Here is a 26,443-nt window from a genome sequence, read left to right as displayed (position 1 = left end):
ATTGAGGTTTCTCATTCAATGGATTTGAATCAGATCCATTTGGGTCAAACAGCAGGACCCCAAACATATTGGCAAAAGTCAAATATCTGTAATGAGCTGTGATGGTTAGTGTGTGTGGGCAGGCAATGTGAATACAGAAAAGGCCTGTGATCCCACAGTGCAGTCCCTCTACCATAGGCCACATCCATGCTGGACAGCAGAGAAAAGTGCACCAGGGCTCCCTGCTGGGTCACCTGGGAGGTGCTGTGCAAAACAAAAGCAGGCCTACTCAGTGGACTGGCTGGGAGAAAAGACTCACAGTAAAGAGAACAGTTCCAATTGAGAGGCCTCCGGAACCCACCAGTTATCCAGAGCCCATGCCTGCCAGCCTCAGATCTGCAGGAGGGGCCTGCTCAGATAAAGAAGTCAGCCTCCAGCTCTAGGTAGCTTGACTAGATTTAATTTGTGCTTAATTATAGGAGATATCTGTAAGGAATTCTTTCAAGTACTTTATATTAAAACACCTGCTTGACCCCTGCTCATGGTGCTAAGGCTGACCACGGGATTGAGATGGGTGGTAACATCCAGACCGCTCCATGTGAAACAGACATTTGCTCCCTTGAAGTTGGCAGTCTGCGTTGGTGCCCTTTTAATAGATGAGGCACTTGCCAAAATCCTGACTAGGCTGTAACTTGGTTACCAGTGATCACAGTCACTAGCGTTTATTGAGCATCTGCTATGTGTACCTGACACACGTTATCTCATTTGGTCCTTTAGAGGCAGACTAAATGAACTTTCCCAACTGGGAAGGTTGGGCAATGCCACTCCTGGGAGTGAAAGCTGAAGACAAGAATTTAGCAGGAGGTGGCTTCTAAAAATTAATTTATAGAAATAGAGAAGGGGTTTCACCATGTTGCCCAGGCTAGTCTAGAAGTCCTGGGCTCAAACTATCTGCCCACCTTGTCCTCCCAAGGTTCTGGGATTACAGGCGTGAGCCACCACGCTCAGCTGAGGTGGCATCTCTGGGATCTAGAGATCTGAGACCACAACTCTAAGAATTCTTTAAGATTCTAGAGCAGGGGGTAGCAAACCTTTTCGGTAAAGGCCAGATAGCAGCTATTTTAGGCTTTGCAGGCCGTATTACTTGCAGGCAATATGGTTTCTGTCACATGATGATGATAATATATACATAAATCAGCATGGCTGTGTTCCAATAAAAGTTCACTTACAAAAGTAGAGAGCAGGCCAGGTTTGGCCCATGGGCTATAGTTTGCCAACCCCTGCTCTAGAATCACTGTCACTGCTTCATGTTTATTACCTGATTTTCAGTCATCCCGTGTTTCTCTATTGTGAGTTATGGCAAAACCTTCAAAGCAAAACAGGGACTGAGCAACTGTCTCCAGGGACCCATGGAAGGAATGACAGAGAATGAGGCTAAGACTTATCACACACAAGTGCTTCCCAGGCAGTAACTCCTTTCACCCTCAGGAGAGCCCTCTGTGGCAGGTACTTTAATCATCTCCAACTGACGGGGGAGGAACCAACCTAGGTTTACGTCACATGTGACGGGCAGAGCTGGGATTGGAATTCAGGCAGTCTCTTGCTCCAGAGTCCAGTTTTTACCCCGTGGAGAGAGTAAACTGGAAAGGCAGTGCCACCATCATGCCATGGAGCTGGGGGAGGAGACCATGATCCACAGTGAGAGGGGAGGGTCAGAGGAAAGGGAGGCAGGAGTGGCTTCATAACAGAAGCGCAACTAGGATCTCCTACATTGAGCTACAATGTGGGACAACACTGCCGCCCCTAAAGGACTAAATGAGATGACATGTGTCAGGTACACACAGCGGATGCTCAGTAAATGGTAGAGATCACTGGTAACCAAGTCAGAGCCTGCTCAGAATTTCAGCAACTGCCTCATCTATTAAAAGGGCACCAACACAGACTGTCTGCCAACTTCAAGGCGGCAAATGTCTGTTTCATGTGGAGTGGTGTGGATGTAACTACCCATCTCAACCTCGTGGTCAGCCTTAGCACCACGAGCAGGCGTCAACCAGGTGTTTTAATACAACGTACTTGAAAGAATTCCTCACCAGTTATCTCCTCTAATCAACTGAAAATTAAATCTAGTCAAGCAAAAGCTAACTTCCATTGCACAGGAAATACAGAGAAAAGAGACAAGTTAAATGAAACTACAAGGAAATAATCAGATACATTCAGAATATGGAACATTATAGAAGATGTTCTGTGGAATGACAACTGACCCAACCCCTTCAAAAAGTTAACCTAGTGGGGAAAAAGTGGGGAAATTATTCCAGATGAAAGCTGTACACCGATGATCACAGCAGCATTATTCACAATAGCTAACATGTGGAAGCAACGAAGTGTCCATCGACAGATGACTGGATAAGCAAAACGTGGTCTATACATACTATGGAATATTCAGCCTAAAAAGGAAGGAAATTCTGACCCAGCCCCCAACTTGGATGACCTGTGAGGACATTATGCTGACTGAAACAAGCCTGTTGCAAAAGGACAAACACTGTATATGAGGTCCTAGGGTAGTCAGAATCATAGAGACGGGAAGTGAACAGTGGTGGCCAGGGCTGGGGGAAGGGGAGTGGGCAGTGATCTTTAATGGGTATGGAGTTTCCCTCTGGGAAGAAGAGTTCCAGAGATAGATGGTGGTGATAGTTACACAACGTTGTGAATATACTTAATGTAGGAGTCCCCGCTTATCCAGAGTTTCACTTCCACAGTTTTCAGTTACCTGAGGTCAACTACAGTCAGAAAATAGTGAGCAACAGTAAGATGTATTGAGAGAGACCACATTCACATAACTTTTATTACAGCATATTGTTATAATTATGTTGAATTATTATTGTTGTTAATCTTACTGTGCCTAATTTATAAATTAAACTTTATCATAGGTATATACATATAGGAAAAACCATATCATATATAGCATTTAGTACTATCCAAGGTTCCAGGCATCCATATCAGGGGTCTTGGAATATATCCCCCAAGAGCAAGGGGGGACTACTACACCACTGAGTTCACGGTACACTTCAAAATGATTAAGATGGTAAATTTTATGTGTAATTTTCCACAATAAAGAAAAAAACAAAGGAAATGACACAAAATCACAGAACATACGAAATGTATGATCTTGAATTGGTTTGTGGCTGTTTATAAACAAATAAATAGTTCCAGAGAAAGCTAGGTATAGAGCTAGAAATGGCAATTGCAATAGAGATATTTTGGGAACATTTTGGAGAAATCTGATATGTAGGAAGTATTAATTGAAATTAGGGACTACTTAATTTTGTTAGGAGTGATAGTAGGGTTGCAGTTTTATAGGGAAATGACCATAGTTTATGAAGAGGTATACTGAAGTATTTAGGTGTGAAGTGTCATCATTTCTATAATTTACTTTAAAATGGTCCTGAAATAAAGTATGTATGTATGGATGTGTGTGTGTGTGTGTGTGTTTATGAATGTAGCTGTATATATGAAGCAAATGTGTCAAATCTTAACAACTAGTCAGTCCTAGGTGGTGAGTACATGGGTGTCCACTGTACTATAATTTCTACTTTTTGTTTCGTCATAATAGAATTAAAAACAAAAGTGGGGCAAAATTGCCCCACAGATGTCCCAGGGTTGCTGTCAGTCTGAAATGACATAATCCCACAATACTGAAATTGGCTGAACACTCCACACATGTAAGATGGCATGGTACCCACTTTTGTTTTCGAGGAGAAAACTGACACCCACAGTAAATAGATGGTTCTCCCATCAGCATCTTTTGGCAAACATCAACATGTTACTCAGCCCTGTGGAATACTTTTTGAATAAGGTAAATGTAATTTTGCACTAAAATTTTGAAAAATGATCACTTGTTGAACAAGTAAACACTAATTAGAGTGTCTGTTCACACTGACACAGAACACTCTGTAATTTTGTGGGAATTGTTATGGCAGAAATATTACATAATGGCCCATGTGTTTGAGTGGCTGGCTGTTCAAATCAGGAACGCAGGTGAGTGCTGAGCACGCAGGTAGCTGCATGCCAGGAGCAGGGGCCCTGTGACCAGCCCTGGAATGTACAACAGGTCTTTTTCAGAGCACTCTTGTCACTTACAGACGCCACCATGCCCTAAAGGGGAGGAAGGGAACAGAGAACAGATTCTCTGGCCCTGGTGAAGTTATTCTCTGGTCCCAGTAAAGTCATGTTCAATGTTCATTACCTTTTACCTCAGTTTAAAAGAGAGAGTGAGAACAGTGTTCTCTCACAGGTGGTAACATGTTAAATTAATATCAACACACTCAAGACACTGAAGCATTCAGCTGCGAATTTTTTCAAGGCGTGGTGTGATCAAAGAGAAGGGAATTTAGAGCTGGAACCAAGAGACTCAAGATCAAACACTAGCTGTGCCAACTTGGGCTTGGGTACGTTCTTTCTTTCTTCTTTTTTCTTTTCTTTTCTTTTCTTTTTTTTTTTCTGAGACGGAGTCTCATTTTGTTGCCCTGGCTGGAGTGCAGTGGCATGGTCTCGGCTCACTGCAACCTATCCGCCTCCCGGGTTCAAGTGATTCGCCTACCTCAGCCTGCCGAGTAGCTGGGATTACAGGCAACTGCCACCATGCCTGGCTATTTTTTTGTATTTTTAGTAGAGAAGGGGTTTCACCATGTTGGCCAGGCTGGTCTCGAACTCCTGACCTCGTGATCTGCCCGCATTGGCTTCCCAAAGTGCTGGGATTACAGGCGTGAGCCACCGTGCCCATCCAGCACATTCTTTAACTTCTAGAAGTGAGCCCTATTTCCTTATATGGAAAAGAGAAATAATGACATCTACTGCATGGGATTTGTGTGAGGGTTCGATCAGACTGCTTGTGTCCTCCCGGGCACACACCACAACCTCGACGAAGGCAATTCCCCTTTCCACAGAGGATTTGACTCCCCACATCTTTTGTGACCAATCCCTTGAACTCATCATCCCATTTTGTGATTCTGAAAAGCAAAACAATGAAAAGCAATGAGCAACCAGAATTTGTATCAGCAAAACAAAACCATAAGCAACCTACCATACAGAAATAGGGAAATGGAATACAATGGAATATTACACAATCTTTTCAAATGTTGCTAGACATTTCCCAGTTAAAATGGTAGAATTAAACCTCTGTATAAAATCTCACTCTTCCTAAATTTGAATTAAAAAAAAATTAAACCTGAAATAAAATACTTATCGGCCAAAAAAAAAAAAAAAAAAAAAACAAAATGAGCACACCCCAGTGTCATAAAGTCAAAAGGTGCCTGGGAAATAAAATAAAGGAAAAAGAATCCAGTGTGGCAAGGCTCAGAGCCCTGAGTCAAACACCCTCAGGAAGACAAAACAGTGAATAAATAAACATACTGAGAGTTTTCATCAATATCACCACATCTAGAAAAAAACAACCTGAGTAGTTATCCCTATATTCTCTTCTTCTGACTAGGGAAGAGAGAAAACATCTGCTGGGGAGAAAAGGATGAGATGATGCATAAACCGTGGTGTTGATCATCTCTACTGCAAGGAATGAAGACTCTGGGAGTCCAACGTGAAACCCAAGGCTGACCCGAGGCCACAGAATACTGCCAGAGGGTGTGCAGTGTGTGCCCCCACACAGGAAGACTGAATCCACTTAAAAGGGCCTTCAAAAGATCCCACAAGTGAAAGCTGCCAAGCCCACATCTAGCCAAGCCTACTCAGCACCCAGCATACGACCTGCTACAGCTCAACTGGCCCAAGACATTTCATATGTCTTCAGGCTACAGAAAGCATGAACAGAAACAAAAAACCAGCCTTCAAACTTCAGCTTGGTGGCAAGGAGAAAAAAGATAGCCTTCAAATAAATAAATCAAAGAAAGATATAGGCTGATTTACTTCAGCAAGAGTAAAATGAAAAACCACAAGGCATGGTATCTTTAAACACAGACTCCTGGAAAGGCAAGAAAGCAACAGTAGGTGTCAAAGACAAAGAACTCAAAATAAAAGAAAACATAACTCAGCCAGAGAAAGATTCCCCCCAAAAGATCTTTGAGCCATAGAACTTAATAAGAATATGAGTTCAATACATCAAGAACCCAAAGACAACATCTAAAAAAGGGAAAAAAAAGATTGTAGATCTAAAGAAATACATTGAAAACTAAAGCCAACACTAGAAAATAAAGATATGAAACAGAATCTACACAGGACTAAAGAAAGATGGTTTAAAATCAATTTTCTGACTAGAGGAAAGCTAAAAATAAACATGGTGAATGTAGATAAAAACAAGGGATTCAAGTAATCGAAGCAAAACAGACAACTGTGGAGTTCAAAGACAATGTAACATACAGACAATTGGTGCCTTACAGCAGAGAATTCACGGCATAGAACCCAGTGTTTGAAGAGATAATACAAAGAAATTCTCCCAAAACTAATAAAGAATTGCATCCGTTGATTGAAAATACACATCCAGTTCCAAAAACTATGACACACATCACATAGCAGTAATATACATCAGAATTAAATTATCTGTCAAATATTAAGAAAAGATTCCTCATATGGCTAACCTATAGGCAATAATAAATTATCTCTAAGGGAGGAAAAATAAGGCTGGCCTTGGACACTTCTACAGCAACATTTAGTAGCAAAAGATAGTTACTTCTTTCCAGTTTTACTGAAGTCTTCTGTGAAGTTTCAGTGAAATTAAACTTACTGCTATTTTTAGAACATATATTTTATAAGTATATCTAGTCAGCCAGTCATTTTTCCATGTATAAGAATAGAAAGAACTCTAAAATGATACATTCCTAATAATAACAAGAAATTCTTCTTCCCTTTCCCCAGAATTCATACCTTGATATAGACTAGACGAACGTCCACCTTCTGGAAGTTAACAGAGAAAAAGCATCTGCTCTTCTAACTTCCTCACTCAATCCTCCCCAAAGGGAAGGACTGGCAACTTACTCGATTCACAGAATTGCAAGCAGGAAGCTGGCAAGCTTGCCCTGACCCCCTTCTCCCCCAATTCTGTGAACAGCCCTCAGGATGCACATATTCTCTGCTCCTCCAGGAGGTAAGCTTACCTGAGCAGGTGAGCATCTGCAGGGACAAAGCCTGCAGTTCTGACTTGGAAGAGTTTTATTCTGAGAACAAAGTAGTGAAAAGAAGCCTGAATCTGGACACAAACAAGAGTTTTCCAATCCAAACTCCAGTTTTTTCCACAGCCCCCAAGATGATGTTTTAAACCCCTGTGGCTGGCTGGGGTGTCTACTTCCCAAATGATCCTTTCTTTGTTGTTGTTGTTGTTGAAATAGTGTCTTACTCTGTCACTCAGGCTGGAGTGCAGTGGCACTATTACGGCTCACTGCAGCGTCAATCTCCTGGTCTCAAGTGATCCTCCCACCTCAGTCTCCCAAATATCTGGGAGATTGGGTGCTGGCATGCAGCACCACACCCAGCTAATTTTTTAATTTTTTTTTTTTTTTCCTTTGAGACAGAGACTGGAGTGCAGTGGTGCCATCTTGGCTCATTGCAACCTCTGCCTCCTGGGTTCAAGCAATTCTCCTGCCTCAGCCTCCTGAGTAGCTGGGACTACAGGCATGTGCCACCATGCCTGGCTAATTTTTTTATTTTTAGTACAGACAGGGTTTCACCACGTTGGCCAGGCTGTTCTCAAACTCCTGACGTCAAGTGATCCACCCACCTCGGCCTCCCAAAGTGCTGGGATTACAGGCATAAGCCACCACGCTCAGCTAATTTTTAAATTTTTTGTAGAGACAGGGTCTCCCTATGTTGCCCAGGCTGGTCTCAAACTCCTGAGCTCAAGTGATCCTCCCACTTCAGCCTTCCAAAGTACTGGGATTACAGGCACGAGCTACCACGCCCGGCCCCCAGTGGATTCTTAATTAGGAGGGGCTAGAGTGAGGGCAGAGAGGAAGGTGCGGTTAACAGTCACTTCTCAAACCCCACCACCAGTCATGATTATTTCTGAATGGGGGATTTTGAATTTTTAAAAACATTTTTATGTAAACTTTTCTTCATGATGAATATGTATTGTTTTATAAAAACAATAAGGTCATTTTTCATTTGAAACTATGACAGCAGAGAAGAACATCTGATGTTACAGAAAAGCCATGAGAATGATTTAGAGGAAAGAGTAGGTTCCTAAACAGAATTTATAGTGAGATCCAATTTTATTACTTTTTAAAAATCACGACAGTAGCACATACTGCAGAGAGGCACGGGCTGAGTACTTTGGATGGATTCTCTCATTTGGTATTCACAAGATCATTGAAAGTATAAATATCATCCCAATCTTAGAGATGAGGAAATTGAGAATTAGAGAGGGAAAGCTAAATGCCCAAAGCCACACAAGACTAACCAGCCACAGACATGGACTTCAAAGACCCCAAAGCCCACATCCTTTACCACCGTGTGGGCCTGGAAGTCACGCATCAATGCAGGTAGACGGAGAGAGACTTAAAGGACCCACGCCAAAATGTTTACAGTTTATCTCCAGGTTCTCTGAATTATGGATGATTTTTTTTATGTTATCTATGTTTATTTGTATTTTCCAAATTGTCAACACCACATATATTCCTTGTGTAATAAGTAAAACAGTAAAGTCTTTATATTAAAAAAAAAAAAAAGCCGGCCGGGTGTGGTGGCTCATGCCTGTAATCCCAGCACTTTGGGAGGCCGAGCCACGTGGATCACCTCAGGTCAGGAGTTCGAGACTAGCCTGGCCAACATGGCGAAACCCCAACTCTACTAAAAATACAAAAATCAGCTGGGCGTGGTAGTGCACTCCTGTAATCCCAGCTACTAGAGAGGCTGAGGCGGGAGAACTGCTTGAACCCAGGAGGCAGAGGTTGCAGCGAGCCGAGATCCCACCACTGCACTCCAGCCTGGGCGACAGAGCGAGACTCCATCCCCTCAAAAAAAAAATTAAAAAAAAAAAAGCATGAACTTGAAGTTGAAGCTAGCACTAGAGCCAGGCGATGAATAGATAAAGACACAGACATAGGATGCTCACAGAGCTTTCCAGCTAGCTCAGCCAGCGCTTGGATCGGCGGGCCACAGGCTTGGAGCAACGGTGCAGAAATGCTTCCTGACCTGACTCGCACAACCTTTCACATAGTCCTTGAAGCTGAAAGGAAACCTCCACAGGCCTCCCAGCCCCCGGAACACCTGGGGCCTCCGCCCAGTCACCAGGCAGCTCCACTCACAGGCTACCTTCCTTCCCAGGCCCCAGTGACTACCTATTCCAGGGAGGAGTGGCCTCTCTCAGCAGCCTGCCAAGCTCTTCCCAAGGAGAACAGGAGGGGAAGTTTGAAGGGCCTTCATCCAATTTTTAAACTGTAAACTGCACACCCACTTTTTGTTTGGAGACATTTCCTGTGTGTGAACACAGTTTGTTCTGTTACCAGCTTTAAAGTTATCCAGAACTGATACATCCGAGGCCAAGCAAAAGTGGTTTTATTTAAAAAAAAAAAAAAAAAAAAAAAGTCAAACATAATAGGACCTTTCCTAATGTTAGCTCATCTTGCAAGAATCTAATTTGTATATATGCAAGAGAGAGGTTTAATACAGAGGTGTCATTTTGTCCTCAGGCCCAGGACCCTATATTTGCCCCCCTCCCATGTGGCACCCATACTGGTGAGCACAGCATTCCAGTACAAGAAGCATTCTGCATCCTTCAGCCCCTTAGCCTCAGCATGCGAGGAAGCTGTGCTTGCTTCTAGCCAAGTCTGAGCATGCCCTAGATGAAGTTCCCTCCACAGACTAGCAGACTGACTTCCAGCCACATTTCACCACACCACTTCAAAGCAGGGGAGGAGGGGCAGAGGGATCCAAGCTTGGCCGAGAGAGATGCCGACAGCCTCCGCGCTGCTAACTGGAGTGGCACTCCACAGTGCCAGCCCTGACATGCCCCAGCCCGGCTGTGGCCCTGGGTTTCCAGCCCTCCCCTTCTCCATCCCAGGTTTCCAATCACATGCTGCCTCCAATGACTCTCCGCAGCCAGCCTCTCACCAACGGTTCCACTTGACATCTTGCTACCCTTGGATCTATCCCCAACCAAGGTTGAGAAGATTATTTTATATCTCCAACCAGTCTACCCAGGCCCATCTCCCACCCTGGCCCAATGCTTTGCTTCTATTTTCAGTCTGGTCTATTGTAACACAACTAGACCAGACATGAGGCTTCCAGAGGGCTTGGCTGCCACCTGGCCCAGGACCTGAAACGTCCTAATGAATGAGTCATTAATGAAAAAATTATAAACATGCCATCTCCCCCCCGACGATAAATCAACTCCATGAGGGCCAAGAACACACCTTACTCAACTCTATATTGCTTGCTTGCAGCACTTAAGGAAGTTGTCGAAGTTAATTAGTTTGGCAGAGATCAAGCTGACATTTTTTTTCTTTTTTTCTTTTTTTCAAAAAAGGAGCCCGTGCAGAGAAATTCTAGGAACCATATCACTCCTAACCCCACCAAAAAAACCACAGAGATGGATGAGATTAGAATGCAGATGTCTGGTGCTAACTTAATACACACCTGGCCAAATCTGAGACTGGCTGGCACAGCGCACAGTGATAAAGTCTCTTTTGGTCTCACTGAATCAGATAGGGCTTCAGGAATGAGACAGGGCCAGCTAGAGATTTTACCAGCCCTGATTCCTGCTAAGGAATCCTGGGTGTGAGGGATGGGAACATGGATGAGTACCTATGTACATACACACAGTAAATACACAAATACATATTCCTCACCCACATATCTGTCTAGGATTTTTTTTTACATGCATTCTCCTTAATCAAATGACGTGATTATCAGTCCAATCCCAGCATTCGGCTAGGCCCAGAAAGAGAAAATGATGTGTTTGAAGCTAACGAATCATCCAACTAGGTTCATTCCTGCAAGTCTAATCACCACCACCCCCAGAGAGTAACATGGTTACCTTCTTACAGAAAGGAAACAGGGACTGTCCGCATTTCTGTGAAGATTGAAATGATATCTTTGGGTATGAACGTCTCTCTTACGAATATCCAACAATCCTCCTACCTCACCCAAACACTTAAGAAGACAGAGTTTGCCTTTGTTTTCTTTGTACACACAGACTGTTTTAGGATCCTTTGCTCTTTTTCTTCTCTGGTGTTATGAATTGATTTGTTTTCCCCAAAAAGATAAACTGAAGTCCTAACTCTTAGTGCCTGTGAATGTGACCTAATTTGGAAATGAGGACTTAGCAGATGTAAGCTAGTCACATGAGGTCATTAGGGTGAGCCCTAATCCAATGTGACCGGTGTCCTTATAAGAAGAAGAGAGAGAGAGACGCGGGGGAAACACCATGTGACAGCAAAGGCAGAGATGGGAGTGATGCAGCTGCGAGCCAAGGAATCCAAGGACCCTTGGCCACCCCCAGATGCCAGGAAGAGGCAAGGAAGGGTTCTACACAGGGTCTAAGAGGGAGCACGGCCCTGCTGATGCCCTGATTTCAGACTTCTGGCCTGAAGGACTGTCAGACAAAAAATCTGTTGTTTCAAGCCACCCAGTTTGTGGTAATTTGTTACAGCAGCCCTAGTTAATGAATAGACCTGGTTTTTTCCTTCTGAAATGCCTACCATCTCATCCACCCTCTCCCCTCCAAGCCCATGTCCACCTCACCAACAGATAAACTGTGGAAGTCACTTTCTCACTTATAATATGACCCAATTTTGGTCTAGCATCTGAGATATTGAAAATGTTAGGGAATAATCCTACTGTCCTACGAACTCTACAAAAGGAAAAGTTTAAATAAAATGTCAAGTCCCCACTTATTCCTGCTCCCAAATAAAGTACAAAAGAGCTCAGAATTAGTCCAGGAAGGCAGGAATCATATACAGTCTGTGGTGAAAGGTGGAATTGGATCTGAAAGGCTTGTAAGAGACCACACTCAGCTCCATTATCCACTGGATAGGGACAGCGGGTGGCCAACCATGGAGGGGACAGAAAGGACACTGCCCATGGCAAATGCCTGCCATGACAGTCCCACTCAGGAGTGGCCTAGGTCTTGACTCCCAGAGGCCCTACCCATGTGACTGTCACATCCTGTCAGGGACGGTGAGGCGTGACACTGATGGGGTCAGGGGCCAGTGGAGGGAGGTAGGAAGGAAACAAACAACCAGGACGTGACAGAGCGGAAATGAACACCTGTGACCATCACTGTTGGGCTCACTGGGTGCAAAAAGCAGCACCAAGGTGACAGACCTCAACAGGAGAACACTCGGCTTCCTTTTGGGGGATTTAAATGTTTCACTTGTCACACAAAATAGTTCCCCTGATAGCCTTGGGTGCCACAAGCCCTTGAGCTATTTTTAATCACCTCCCTGTCACTGTTATTTTTAAATACAAAAGTATTCCCCAATGAAATCCTAAGCATCAGAAGGCAAATAAATATAAATGTATATATATTATCTGTTCACTCCATTAAGGATAGGTAGGGTACCTCTTAGAAAGCATTAAGCCTATTTAGACAAAAAAAAAAAAAAAAAGAGGAACATTTTAAAAGAGAATAAGAGAAGTGATTTTTCCCCAGTATTCACCAAAACAATATTTTTATTTATACTTGTTTATAATTGCTATTCCCAAAATTAAAACTATCAGTTGTCTTTGCTTCCTGGCTGCTTACCTGCTTATACCTGCCAGTGAATGTGAGCTGGCTCCGGAGGGTGGGGCTGCACATTTGGGTAAGTGCCTCAATTCTGTGCCCTGATTTTGCCTAACATGAAAGCAATGAATGCAGAGATTCTACAATGTTATACTTAAGAAGACCTAAAAACGGGCCAACCCTGGGCCACAGAAACAACATGCCTGTTGGACAGTCGATTGCACATGTCCATCTCTAGAAATCGAACAAGGTTGTATTTGGATTTAGCCCAAGCACTGCTGGCTCCACGTGCCACTCTGAGCCTAGTGCAGCAAGGAGAACCTCCCCATCTGCTTCCATCAAGTGCAAGCTGCAAAGCTGCAAAACTGCTCACTGGCTTTTTGATCTATTTATATGCATCTCCTTGATGCATATATACAGCTTGGCAAAGGTAAAGGAATGGTGCTAATTTATGGTTTTTGTTTCCAAAAGATATCCTCTCTTTGGCTGGCTGAGAAACTGTCATTGGCATGTTAAGCCTCCCAACCTACAAAGTATTTACCAGCACTGGGGAGGCGACACGACATGCCACACAATAAGTCAGGAGTCTTGCCCTCAGTTTTTTGCATAAGGACAGGAGAGGCTTCTCTGAAGCTCTTCTACATCTATTTCATGGGCCTGGCTCCCTTTAAGTTTCTTCTCCTCAATCATCACTCCGGCCAAAAAAAATATGCTCCTTTCCCACATTTCAGGAGGAGGTTGGAAAGCTGAACTTGACCGTGTGGTGTGCTGTGCACCCCACGCATGTATAGCTTCAAGAAGAGGATGGTGTGATGTGCCACACTGGAATACATGCTGCTTATGCAAAGCATCCCACAAGACACAGTAAATTCCAAGTGCTATCACAGCAGCACTTTGAGAAATGAAACGGCCAAAGGATGGTGTCTGTCACAACCGGCAGTGGTTGTACTCACGGCCATGCCGCTACACTGCACGAGCAACCTCGAAAGCCAACCTTAAGGGGGGCCTGCCCTCCACCACCCTGAAAGCTACAGTGACCACAGACCCAGGACAAGCCTCCTGTACCCCTGGAGAGAAGGGGAGCTGGTGCTGACACCACAGCCAGCTGAGTTCCAGGGGGACAGCTCTAGGTGGCTCTGTGGATCTACTTTAAACAATTCTCTGACCCAAAAGCCAACAAAAAGATTAATCAGCCCCATTGTTTATTTTACAGGTTGGATCACCATAATTGAATCTTACATAATAAACACATATGGGTCCATGCTGCTTAGAAATTTTCATCTTCATTAAGGGAATTCTTAGCAGAGTAAACATAAGACTTTAGGTGCTGTATTTTATAGCTTATATAATCAGCTGAGGGCAGCTCTCCCAATTTCGACCTGCTTATATTCAAGGTGGTAATTTCTCCTTCTAATCAGCTGAAGTTGGGAGACAAATTCAACAATTAGAAACAGCCTGCCTATTTTACATAAGCCTCTTGCAAAGGGGGTGAAAGACAATAGCCATTCCCATTAATATTTTACAGTAGTCTTTAAATGAAAAACATCATTGTGACACTGCTCCCTACATCAACCTTGCAAGTGCAGAAATGGAGGTAAAAATGATCACTTCTAACTTCCTCAAATTCCTGTAGTTTTGTGAGCAGGGATTTAGTTTGCCTTCTATTATTTTCTCCGGAACTATTTGTTAAAAGCCTCATCAGCCCCTGCTCATTTCTTCACACTCTGCACAACTAGAAATTTAGGTATCAATGGACGGAGAGCCAGAAGAGACTTTAGAGCTACCAAGAAAGTCTCAAGGGCTATCTGAACAGGTTCATTATCCAGAGACCCAAAAGTTGTCCCAAAGGACAACCTGGCAGAACAAATGTGGTAGTCCCATCACTGCCTATGGGATGGGTTTATGGGCACAGCCTGTTCCCAGAATTTTCAGAGGGCAAAGATTTTAACCAAAACCAATGCTAAGGCTGAGGTGAGTGGATCACTTGAGGTCAGGAGTTTGAGACCACCCTGGCCAACATGATGAAACCCCGTCTCCACTAAAAAAATTACAAAAAATTAGCCCAGTGGTGGTACACACCTGTAGTCCCAGCTACTGGGGAGGCTGAGGCAGGAGAATTGCTTGAACCCGGGAGGCAGAGGTTGCAGTGAGCTGAGATCATGCCACTGCACTCCAGGCTGGGCAACAGTGTGAGACTGTCTCAAAAAAAAAAATTAAAAATAAAAAAATAAGACTTCATCATTACAGTCAGTGGGCTCTCTGAGTCCATTACCAGGTAACTTAAAATGCCACTTGGACTATTACGTCCATGAAAAGGAGAGTACTGGAAAGGCATGGCAGGGGTATCTATAAAGGAAATCATGAGGGCAAAAGGGAAAGATGAGTTCACACTTCTTCCCGCCCCACCCCACTGAAAAAAGTAGGGCTTGGCAAGGCACCGTGGCTCACACCTGTAATCCCAGCACTTTGGGAGGCCAAGGCAGGTGGATCACTTGAGTCCAGGAGTTCAAGACCAGCCTGGACAACATGATGAAACCACCCCACACCCCATCTCTACAAAAAAAAATAAGAAAACTAGCCAGGCTTGGTGGTATGTGCCTGTAGTCCCAGCTACTTGGGAGGTTGAGGTGGGAGGATCATTTCAGCCTGGGAGGTCAAGCTGTGATCCTGCCACTGCACTCCAACCTGGACGACAGAGCAAGACCCTGTCTCAAAATAACAACAACAAAAGTGGGGCTTATGGCAGCCTATGTTACTCTTTGCTTTTAAATATTTTCAATGTGTGTTGATTAGGAGGAATAAGTGCAACTATTGTCTAAGTCCAGGGAAATACTAATGACCAACTATTCCGTGTTTAAAGAGGAATGCCCAGTCATATGGGAAATAACGAGGCTGGTAACACCGTTTCTACTAAACAATCGAGCTGTTAAGTCCTCAGTTAGTAAGAGCTTCCCTTTTCAGAGGCACTCAACTCAAAACCACAAAGAAGAACCTAAATAAAGAAGTTGGGAGTCACCAACTGCTGAGGTTCTGTGCACATCCAAGGGAATGTTTCCAGTCTCTGTGTTGTCACTGGAACTCATGGATGAAGGCTCCCCAGGCTTGCTCACTCCACGCCTGTGGCTGCACAAGATTCAGTGCTTTACACACAATTCCTCCCTCGGCAAAGTCATCAGAGTGACCCAGCTTTGGGGCTCTGAGGTCTTCTGAGTACAGATTCTCTCCCGGAGCCTGTGGCATTTGAAGGTGAATCTAAAAACTCACCTAAAACATACACTGCTACCTGATTCACTGAGAAAGGCCCAATTCCTTCTCTATCCTTCGCAAGGACAGGTGTGACCAGACTGGGGGCGGGAAGGCTGCTTCTAAGACTACAGATGGAACGGGAGTGGTGTTGTGCAGAAGGTATGTCTGTAAGCCGAGATGGATGAATCCATGGGATGGGAAACCAGGTTGGAGGAACAGGTCCATTGTTCTGCTTATGAGAAACCAAAAAAAAAGACCAAGCGTGGGGAAATGCCCACAGACCTGCTTGCCAGAGTCCGCTTAATACTGCAAGAGAACACGAGGTGAAGGCAGCAGACAATGCGTGAGACCTGAGCCCCTCTGGGCAACCAAGGCTGAGCTCTGCGAAGGCACGTTTTAAACAAGGCTGCCTGGAGGGCAGCATATGTCCACAACATATGTCCCTTTGTCCTCCCCCTCCTGACACCTCGGGCTCCCTTGAATTGGTCACTCAGCCTTTCAGCCAGTGAAGCAGAGCAAGCTTCAGGAGCCCAGATCACCAGTTTAGGAAACAGAAGCCTTGGCCTCACACAATATTCCAAATCCTCAGCTCCCTGGGAGGGACTTTTGTTGGTGCTAATGTCAGCGAGCAGGGTTATACCATTACGGTTAAAGCAACTGTGGAATACTGTACCCTATGAGAAGTACTCTATCACATGACTATTTGTTTAAACCTCACAACCATCTGTAAGATAAGCTTGATCATTCTCCCCATTTTTCAGATGAGGCTATTGAGGCTCGAGTAAGTGAAGTTGCCAGGAGCTGGGAAATAGCAAGTCTAAGTTCAAATCCAGGTCTTCCAACTCCAAGTCCAACATTCTTTCCACCTACCCTCAGCCTTCAGCACCCAGTGGCCACAGACCACAGCAGGAGATACTGAGGACCTCCCAAAGTGAAGCATCAGGGCACCTGCCCCGCCCAGCCAGTCCTGCCTGCCCTGCTTTAACCTCCTTCAAGTACCCATGGACTGTAAATGATCAACATGAATCACCATTCCTGCAGTGGGCTCCTCTCCCATGTGACTAATTTTTATAGCATCTTTAAGATGAAATGGATTGCTATATTTATAAGGGAATAAACAGAATTAGCAACTGATATTTAGCTTATTACTTGCCCTTAAAAACTTTTTACCTCCCAGACAAAAATGTCCATGTAGAATAGGAAACTACTTGAATATGCAAGTCACTAAACCAAAACTAAAGTTTAATTGAAATAATTTTATTTCTCATTGGCTGGGGCTACACGGTTATTATGTTTGCAGTAAATATGCATAACCATATTATTATTAATAGTAATAGCTAATATTTCCTGGGCACTCATTATGTGCCAGATATTGTTCAAGGTGCTTTACATGTACTGACTCAGTTCATCCTCACAGCAAAACAGAGGGTAGGTACTATTATAACCCCAGTTATAAAATGAAAAAGTGAGGTACACAGAGATTAAGTAAACAGCTCAAGGTCACAGAGCAGGTAAGGGGAGGACATAGGCATGAATCCCAGTCTTCTAACACTCATCGAATAAGCGACAGCTGCCACAGACACTTGCCTTTCTCCACCTTGGAACTGTAATCATTTAACTTGGAGTTTTAACCGTTAAGCAATAATTTGTCTCATGCTAACACATAAACACTTAGGCTACATAAAATACAAGTGTCTTTGAATCACATCAATTCATTTATCCTATGAGCCAAGGTCCATGATTCCACTGTTTTTCCTGTTTATGTCTGTTTTCCAGATACAGACATAGAAACCGAAAATAAAAATGAATTGAAAGAGTAAGGATGCTATCTTTCTGGCCTACAGATTACCAAAGGCATTTCCGAGAGGCAAGAAAATACCGAGATTTTCTTCAGGGGAGAACGCTTCCAAATCCATGTGTCAACCATACAGTCAAAGTTACCATTGAACTGTCCCTTCGCACCTTCAAAAAGTATGGCATACAATATTCATTGCATGCAACGCTGTACACAAACACGTATGTAAATATGCAATGCATGCGGCAATGTACAGAATAGAGTACATATGCAGAAGAGAAGTACTTTGACTCCACTTTAGAGAAACATGCTTATTAAATGATGCATGTAGTGAAATCTGCGCAAGTTGGAACTAAAGCCAGAGAAATGCAGCTAGTAGGGAGTTTTATTCTTCACTATTTCTGCATGAAATGCAGCTGTATCCTCATCATTTTTGCAATACTACGCTTGTTCATCCAGGCCAATCTGCTAAGAGAATACAGTCCCTGATCAAGGCAGCACCTCGAAGTTTGCTTTTAGGTGTGCAAAATAAATTCACAGAGACCCTGTTGGTGGGGCTGCCTTTGTTTGCCCAGCAGTTCACCAATGACTTCGTGCAAGAAGCAGCCCATGCAGCATAATAGAAAACACGATTCCAGCAGCACACAAGATAAGCTGCAAATGCTGGGCAATTGATTAGCAAGGCGGTGCCACTGCAGAGAGGCCTCTTGGCGATCCTTTTCATAAAGTGTCTAAAACTGAATGAGGGGAAGAGTTAACAAAATGCAGGATAGAGCCCTGGCTCATTTTACAACTCATTCAGTTTCTTCTATTGTTAAATACACCAACAAAAACCCCCTCACAAACAAAGATAAATACACAAACCTGGCTGAAAAGAATTTTCAGAAACACCTTTTTCCCTTAATAATTATTAACATTTTAAATCTAGCTATAAGGAAAAAAAAATCAAGGTAATTTTATTTCTTACTACCTGGGGCTACATAGTAATTATGGAAATGGCAAGTAATTTGTCACTTTGAGTAAGCATAAGTGTATAAAATAATTTGATTAAATAAAATACGGTTACCTTAGTCATCATAGTAATTTGACAAGGACTTTAAAAACGTCTCTCTCTGTTGAAAATGTCAACAGACAGTTTCCTCAGCTGTCTGCTTCTGGGTTGAATATGCAAAAACTCATCTTCGAAATGATGTTTCTTTAGAAAAAAAAAAAGGAGTAACAAATCTAGCAGTTTCACCTCACCCATTAATTGCAAGCCCACTTGACTATTCTCAGGCTGAAAGAAAAAGTGTGACTACAAAGCAGTGAGATAGAGCCTCATTAACCACACTCAGTCATCTATGTCATTATTTTGTCACCACAACCTCAAACTTATTTTTCTATAACTCTAAATAGGGAAATACCTACCCCTTGTTCACAGGAACTCCCTTTGTGCCCCACCCAGGAAACTAGACTGGCCTTTTTTCAGTTTTCAACCTGAGGAAATTCAAATGTATTTGTATGTATGCCTCAAACTAATCGTCTAGAGGTGTCAGAGGTTTTAATTTCCTGTACACACCCTTATCTACTCCAGTCCTCAGTAACTTGATACCACACAGAAACCTCTATATGCAGGGCTACCCTCAGCGAGTGGCTTAAAACATTTTAGGGGGTCTCTGCAAAACCCCAATAAGCACACACAAAATGACTTTCTCCCCATGCAGTTCTCATATGCCTGCATCTTCTCCAACCAGTCCAAGACTTAAGCACACGTTACATCCTTGCAAACAGGACTGGAGCCACTCGAAGCCAAAACCCAAGTAGAAGAAAATTAAATTGCATTCTCCGTTCCATACAAAATGACTGTCAAACCGAGCAGGGCTCTCCTCTTATGCTGCCAAAATTATGTCATAGCCAGTCAGGAGGTTTAGGTGACTATGATGGAACATCCCTGTGACTATTGGCTTATCTGAAGCATGGTTTCCAGTTAAGATGTTTGTAACTGTTAATAGATTTCAGAATCCACAGTTGGCCCAGGTTGCACCTGGGTTACTTTATCTAGATCACTGAGTCTGGCTTTCAGGATCAGTGTCTTTCTGTACTCCCTGACACCAAGGCAAAAGTTGCAGGCCCCCAGCCTAGCCTAACAATTGATGGCCTTATATATAATACAGTTTTCCTTTGAGTTTCCTCCCTGGGCAGGTTCTTGGTGGAAAACAAACACATGCATACATACACACACACAGAGAGACACACACACATTTTCTCTCTCTCTCTCACACACACACACACAGACACACACACACATTTTCTCTCTCTCTCACACACACACACAGACACACACGAGTCCTCCTTCTCAAAGTTGCTTCTTAAACCACAGGCAACCTTCTGCTTCAGTTCTGCAGTTGGGAAGCCTACACTAGTGTCATTCAGGACACTGAGAAATTTGTCTTTTCAGAAAAAAATAAGGAAATGAAACTGCAAAATTTTAAGGCACCTGGGGAGATGAAATAAGAAGGTGGACTCTGGGAATCTAATAGGAAATAATGTCGTTGGCATAGAATTTGTAACCACCCTCCTCTCTGTGAAAGGGAGCATTGCTGGCACTGTCCCAAGGCAAGTCCTTCCTCAAGTATCTGGAAATGCCTCATTAGAGAGGCAGGCTGATTGCCAAGGTAAGGATCACATATAACGCACATTTAGCACATGGACCCTGCCCTGTGGTCCCCTACAGACACAAGGTCTCAGGTTTCCTAAGAAAGCCATGATGAATTAAAAGGAAGAAATGTGCCTTTCCTGCAAACAGCCTGCAATATTTCATTCTCCAGTTATCCACAGAGAAGTCTCGCATGGCTGAAGGAGCAAACTTTTTTTCCCCATCTCCCAAATAACAGATGAAGAGAAAACTCTGAAGTGGCCCAGAAGAGCAAAGCCCATAGCAAGCTGAGTCAGTCAACCCTGACAAGCCAACTATTTATTTTCATGAGGCTCCGATGGCAAGGCAAAGACGAGGGCAGCCGGGCAAAGCAGAGGCCTTAGAGCCTTATGTCTCCACTCCTAGTAATCAAAATGAATTCAATTTCCTAGGCCTGTTCTCTCCCGGGCCTCCAGCTGCTTTCTGCGAGTCACCTGTTGACTCCTGTTACCCCACCCCACCCAACCAGGCTTTCCATCAGCGAAGGCTAGAAGTGCCAGGATACCGCCACCAGGTGGACCAAATTCCTCCTCTGCTTGCCATTCCCCTGTTCTGGGATTAAAGTCAACCTCCTATGTCCTGGGGCCAGCCCTGCCTCCAGAAGTCCACCACTCCAGGAGTACTCGGCTTCTTAACTTTCTAAAGGAGCTAGGCCATTCATCTAGTTGCAGCCCAGCTTCATTTATTTGTCAAATCCTTAGATCACTGCAACCGAAAAATAGTAAGCCCACGCTTTCATCACTCCTGGGGTGAAAAGTTCTGCGGGTGTTTGCCACACATGAATAATGCACTCTACCGAGCGAAATTGGTTTGAGGCAAACAAACCGTTAAACTGGAGGCAGCTGTTGATATACTAATTACCTCCTTCTAAACATAGACCCGGTTAGGTATTATGTACTTTGCATATGTCACAGTACAGACCCACATATATTTTATTAATGTGAATTTGCATCTCTGTAATACATGTACTTATTTAAATATTTTAACAGTCAAATTTCCCCTAAGGAAGTGCTGATAAACTGACTCCCAAAACACAATTATCCCCTATCCCTCAAATTCCAAGGGCTAATAGGTACTGTCTGCAACTGCATATTATAACTACAGACACAATAAGTGCATTTTATAGAACAGAAAACAAGATATGCTTTTGACTACAGGGTTCACTTGCAGTCTACAAGTTACGAATGCACAAGACAGAGACCGGGATGTAAACGCTTTTCGTCTCAGAATGAGCAACAGAAATGTATTTGATTTTCAAAAGCCCTGAAATTCTGTCACCCCAGGAACAGAGCTGAGTTTGAAGAACCCCTCTCTCCCAACCACCTAACTTCCTCAACACCGGAGACCAAGCACTGCTTGTATTTCCCTTTAACAGTGAGCCCTGAGCCTTAAGAGATAGTTTATGAATGGTATACAGCCCCCAGCGTCTGGCCCTCATTAACTTTACCCCAAGGCCAGGAATGAGGGATTAATCATAGCATCAGTATACGCGTGGTTCTATCTCTGGATGTGGTTATTCAATGGCCAAAATCTTGTCCAATTCTATCTCCATCAAACTTGCTCGGGAATACTCAAAGTCTATGACATTTGATTCCAGTTGCGGGTCAATAGCCAAGTAATGATTTAACACTATAAACTCTAAAAAAAAAATTTCCCGTTTAGACAGGACTGTACTTAAGTGTGGAAGCACGCTCTCTGGAACTCAAGTTGCGACCACCTGAGCAGAGGAGGCGAAAGCGACAAAGTAGGTACCTGACAGTGCTGAGTCATTACAAGCTGTTTCCTCTGAAATGTTATGCACCCATGGGCCCTCTGAGCATTAACATCCCCTTTCTGGAGGCAAATAAAATACATATTCATTGTGGAAAATGGTGCAACCTTCTGTGGGCGACAGACCACGATGGGGAATTTAGCACTAAGAGTGGATAGCAGGAACTACACAAACTCGCAGCTGCTCTCTAGGTACCGTAACTTTATCCCAGACGCTCAAAGAGGGCTATAGGGATACCGGGTGGGAATATTCCCCCTGCAGCCCCGGCTCAGGTCAGGGCCACACTAGGGCGCATTTTACTCTAAGCTGTTATATCCCCCTGTAATTGGCGGATGTAGAAAGCGCCCGGAGAAAATGATGCATAATAGATTTGTTCTCGAGGAGGATGCAATGGAGAGTAGAGGACGCAGGATGCTAACTGGTTTTTCTTCCCATGTGCAGGTCACCTGAAAACCCCGATGCTTTTTCTTTCCTCTCCAAGGAGAACCCTGAACTCACCGTCTCGCTCCGCTCTTATGGGGGGAGAGGAATAGTTTCACGCCCACCTGCCCGCCGCCTCTACTCCCCCGGCACCCCCTGCCCCAGCCGGACGCGCGCGAGCTGCTACCGGCATCAACGGTCCCGCCCGCTACCCGCTCGCTGGCAGCCCCGGCCGGCAGCTCCCCCGGCGGCCGCCTCTGCACCACTCGCCAACCTCCACGCCGGGCCGAGGTCATGCCCGCCTGCCCCCAGCGCCGGGCGGCCCCCTCCTCGGGCCAGGCGGCCGCTGGAGAGCCGGGCTGGGGAAGGGGCCCGCGGCGGAGTTGGCTCGGGGACTCACCAGGTAGGCGCCCACCGTGCCCTGCGCCAGCATCAGGGCGCACTCGGACACCAGGAAGATCTTGATGTTGGAAAAGCAGGACACCTTCTTTTTCTTTTTCTTGTTCCTCTGCGCCTCGTCCCCCTGCAGCTCGCCGCTCCGGCCGCCGCCCGACGAACCGCCCGGCTTCTTCCCCTGCATCCTTCCCCCGCCGCCGCCGCCGCCGCCGCTGCCGCTTTCCCGCTCGCCCCGGGTGTCGGGGCCGCTGCCGGGCGGGGGTGCGCGCCTCGAGGCTGCGTGCTGTCCCCGCCCCGGGTTCGCGGCGGCCGCCCCCGTCCTGCCGGGGCTGGAGAGGTGGAAGGCACAGCTCCTCGCCGCCGCCGCCGCCGCCGCGCTCGCCCCTTCCTCCTCCTCCTCCCCCGCCTCCGCCCTCCCCTGGCCTCCTCCTCCGGCTCCGGCTGTGCCAATCACAGGGGCTCGTCGCGCCGCCCGCCGCCGCCGCTGCCTCGCCTCCCGCGGCCGCCCGCCGCTGCCATCGCCCGGTTCCCCTTGCCCGCCGGCCGAGCCTGCTGTCACCCCCTCAGCCCCAGCCCCAAGGCCTGGGCCTGGGCCGCCGCTGCGCGCCCTCGCCGAGCCGCTCCTCGCTGCCGGTGCGCCCCCGGGGAAGCACGGGAGGCGGGCTTGGGATGCGGAGGGCGGCCCGGCGGCCAAGGCTGGGAGGGTCCGGCTGCCGGGAGAACTGGGGAGACCCGGAGTCCTTGCGGAGTAAGGGGGGTGCCCCTGAGGGCGGGAGGCGGCGCCCGGCCCCTAGGTGGCGCTGCGGGGCACGGGGCCCCGCGGCGGAGACTGGCGGCTCTGCGCCGGGCGCGGAGATGGGGTGCGGAGGCGCCCCCGCGGGGCTGGGACCCGGCGCTCGGGAGCCCGGGTGCCCGGGTGCCCAGGCCTCAGAGGGCAGGCTGTTCCCAGGAAGGGAGAATACTGAGTACCCAGGAAGGGCTTGGCGCGCGCTCTTCTCCGCCCGGGGATTTCTGGGGACAGATGTTGTGCTCTGGGTCTTGGGGAGGTGCCAGAGGTCAGAGCTGCTTGAGGCTTCTGCCGCCTGCCGGTTTCTGCCCCAGCTGTCCCCGGCCACAGGGGGTGTTGAAAAGGCCCCAGACCGAAAGGACAGAAAGGGGAAGTTAGAGGAATACGTCGGGAGCCCCACGGACCGTTAGTGCCCCAGCCTCGGTGTCCAGGCGCTGCAAGATCGCCGCGGCCCCAGCAGAGGGCCTTGTCCGGCCCTTCATCCGCCCAGGGCCCCGCTGCTGGAGCGCGCAGCAAGCGGCCAGCCACAGGCCTGCTGGGTCCCCACCCGTCCCCTGGCTCTGTGGCCCTGGCCACCATCCTCGGCCTTGACCTGAATGCCTGGCCCATGGCAGCCGCTCCTAATTACTCCCCACTCTCACCGTTACCAAGGAGTGTGGGCCACAGGGCACTACCAATGGGATCTGCTAGTTCTCAACTGCAGCGTTTGGAAGCTGAGAGAAAAGCTCAGAGGACTGGACAGGTACCAGGAAACAGCACCTTCCACCTGGGCCATTGGGGGACTCAAGGAATCATTTAAAACGGTTTCCTTAATAATTGTGTCAAAGAAAATGACCCACTCTCCCAAGCTCCTGTGTCCAAATGCAGGCTCAACTTCAAAACTGAATAGCAATGAACCCGACCATATTTTTCCTTTCTCCCGAAGAACTTGAATGAGAATAGAGGGTGTAATGGTGGGGATGTTGTTTTGCCATGGCATTTAAATATAAACTGCTTCATCCTTCTGTGGCTCCAGACGTGATCTCACCCAGGCTTGGTGTCGCTTTGAGATGCCCTCACCTTGTCTAGGCCACCTCCTATCTGAATTGGCTCCCCCCACACTTGAAGTCTCTTCCCGTCTTCCCCACTTCCTGAATCAGTGGCCACACCATTCCCGGCCAGTCCTATAATGAGAATCCTTACTGCCCCCTTCTTTCTTCCCCACACCCTCCTATCACTCGGAGCCAACTTTTCTGCAGGATCTTTATGTCCCCCTCTTTCCCTCCCCATCACTTTGCATCATGGGCTACCTCCCCACTTCCTCCTGAGAAGACCCTGGACAAGCTAGCTCTGTTCCCTGCCTCTGTGACGATAAGCTGCAAAGCTGAGCTGAGACTTGTCTATGAATGGTGACCCCATTGCTAATGAAATGTGCGGAGCGCTTTATAGTCTTCAACTCTTATTTACATTCTTTGTAATAACGAGCTAATGTTTACTGTGTGCTTATTATGGCCAGACACCATTCTCAGTGCTTCACCCGCATTTACAACGTAATCCTCCAACAATCCTCTAAACCAGATACTATTATTAGCCTTGTTTTACAGATGAGACAACTGAGGCCTAGAAAGGTTAACCTGACCAATGTCACTTGTCTAGTAAATGGCAGGGCAAGTCTTTGCAAACCAGGTTGTCTGCCATCATAGCCCAGGTTCTTTATAACTACATATATATTATCTCATTTATCACCCAGTGTGGTTCATCTCATGGGGAGGCTGGGACTTATGTTGTTCCTCTTTTATAAAGCTGGAAAGGGACAAAACTTGCATCCATGTCCAGCCCTTTTTGTTCTTTTTTGTTTGTTTGTTTGTTTGAGATGGAGTTTCGCTCTTGTTGCCCAGGCTGGAGTGCAATGGTGCGATCTCGGCCCATGGCAACCTCCACCTCCCGGGTTTCAGCGATTCTCCTGCCTCAGCCTCTGGAGTAGCTGGAATTACAGACGTGCCACCACGCCCGGCTAATTTTGTATTTTTAATAGAGACGGGGTTTCTTAATGTTGGTCAGGCTGGTCTCGAACTCTGATCTCAGGTGATCCACCTGCCTCAGCCTCCCAAAGTGCTGGGATTACAGGCATGAGCCACCACGCCCGGCCAGCCCTTTTTGTTCTATACCACAATGCCTCATGTACAGACTGAGAAGGGCACAGCCTTTTTTCAGCTTAACCATTTACTTTAGATTAAAAAATCAGCTGTCTTTAGAGAAATCACACACTTTTGCTGTCAGATAAAGGATTTCGGATTAGGGTTGTGGATTCTTCCTATAATTAATGGTAAGCAGCCATGAAAGTAATCCTGGTGCCTGAAGCCTTAAGAATCATCAAAGTCAGCCTCAGGGAAATCAGGCTGCGGCCTCACAACAGTCAGAAAGAAGGAATTTAACAAGTTCAACTCCCTTCCTTCTTTGCTCGTCCTTTATTTACTTGTAGATCAGGGCTCCAGGGATGATAAGGTGGGTTTATGAGCATCAGGTGCTTCTGCTTGGCATTCCCCTAGCCCCGTATGCAGACAGAGGAAGCAGCAGAAAAATAGTAAACATCCTTGTATCTGTACAGCACGTTAATGCTTATGAAGTACTTCTATGTCCTGTATCTCAGCTGAAGCTTACAACAGGGAGAGCTGGTCTTATTAGCCCCTTTTTTTTCTCAAAAGAAACAACAGTAGGTGGATTTTGGGAGC

At 45.9% G+C, this 26,443-nt stretch overlaps 1 protein-coding gene across 14 annotated transcripts in view; it reads right to left on the bottom strand.

Moving 5' to 3' along the window:
- The window catches only part of SLCO3A1 (solute carrier organic anion transporter family member 3A1), a 325,592-nt gene extending 302,264 nt beyond the window's left edge, over positions 1–23,328 (bottom strand). For 6 of the 14 annotated variants that reach the window (XR_008672246.2, XR_008672245.2, XM_055364194.2 and 3 more), the window contains exon 1: positions 22,950–23,285. Coding sequence is in view for 9 of the 14 variants with exons in the window: in XM_055364194.2 (XP_055220169.1) it covers positions 22,950–23,129 (180 nt within the window). In the remaining 5 variants the exon portion in view is untranslated. Of the gene's footprint in view, positions 1–18,750; positions 18,880–22,627; positions 22,719–22,949 lie in introns of those variants that run through there. The other 8 variants (XM_055364192.2, XM_019011101.4, XM_031002267.3 and 5 more) reach the window with 5 other exon arrangements.
- Between the last annotated feature and the right edge of the window lie 3,115 nt (positions 23,329–26,443).

The sequence above is a fragment of the Gorilla gorilla genome, chromosome 16 (assembly GCF_029281585.2).
Source record: "Gorilla gorilla gorilla isolate KB3781 chromosome 16, NHGRI_mGorGor1-v2.1_pri, whole genome shotgun sequence".
In the NCBI taxonomy this organism is placed as follows: domain Eukaryota; kingdom Metazoa; phylum Chordata; class Mammalia; order Primates; family Hominidae; genus Gorilla; species Gorilla gorilla.
The sequence above is the reverse complement of the archived record's forward strand: the minus strand, read 5'-3'. Positions and strand labels throughout refer to the sequence as shown.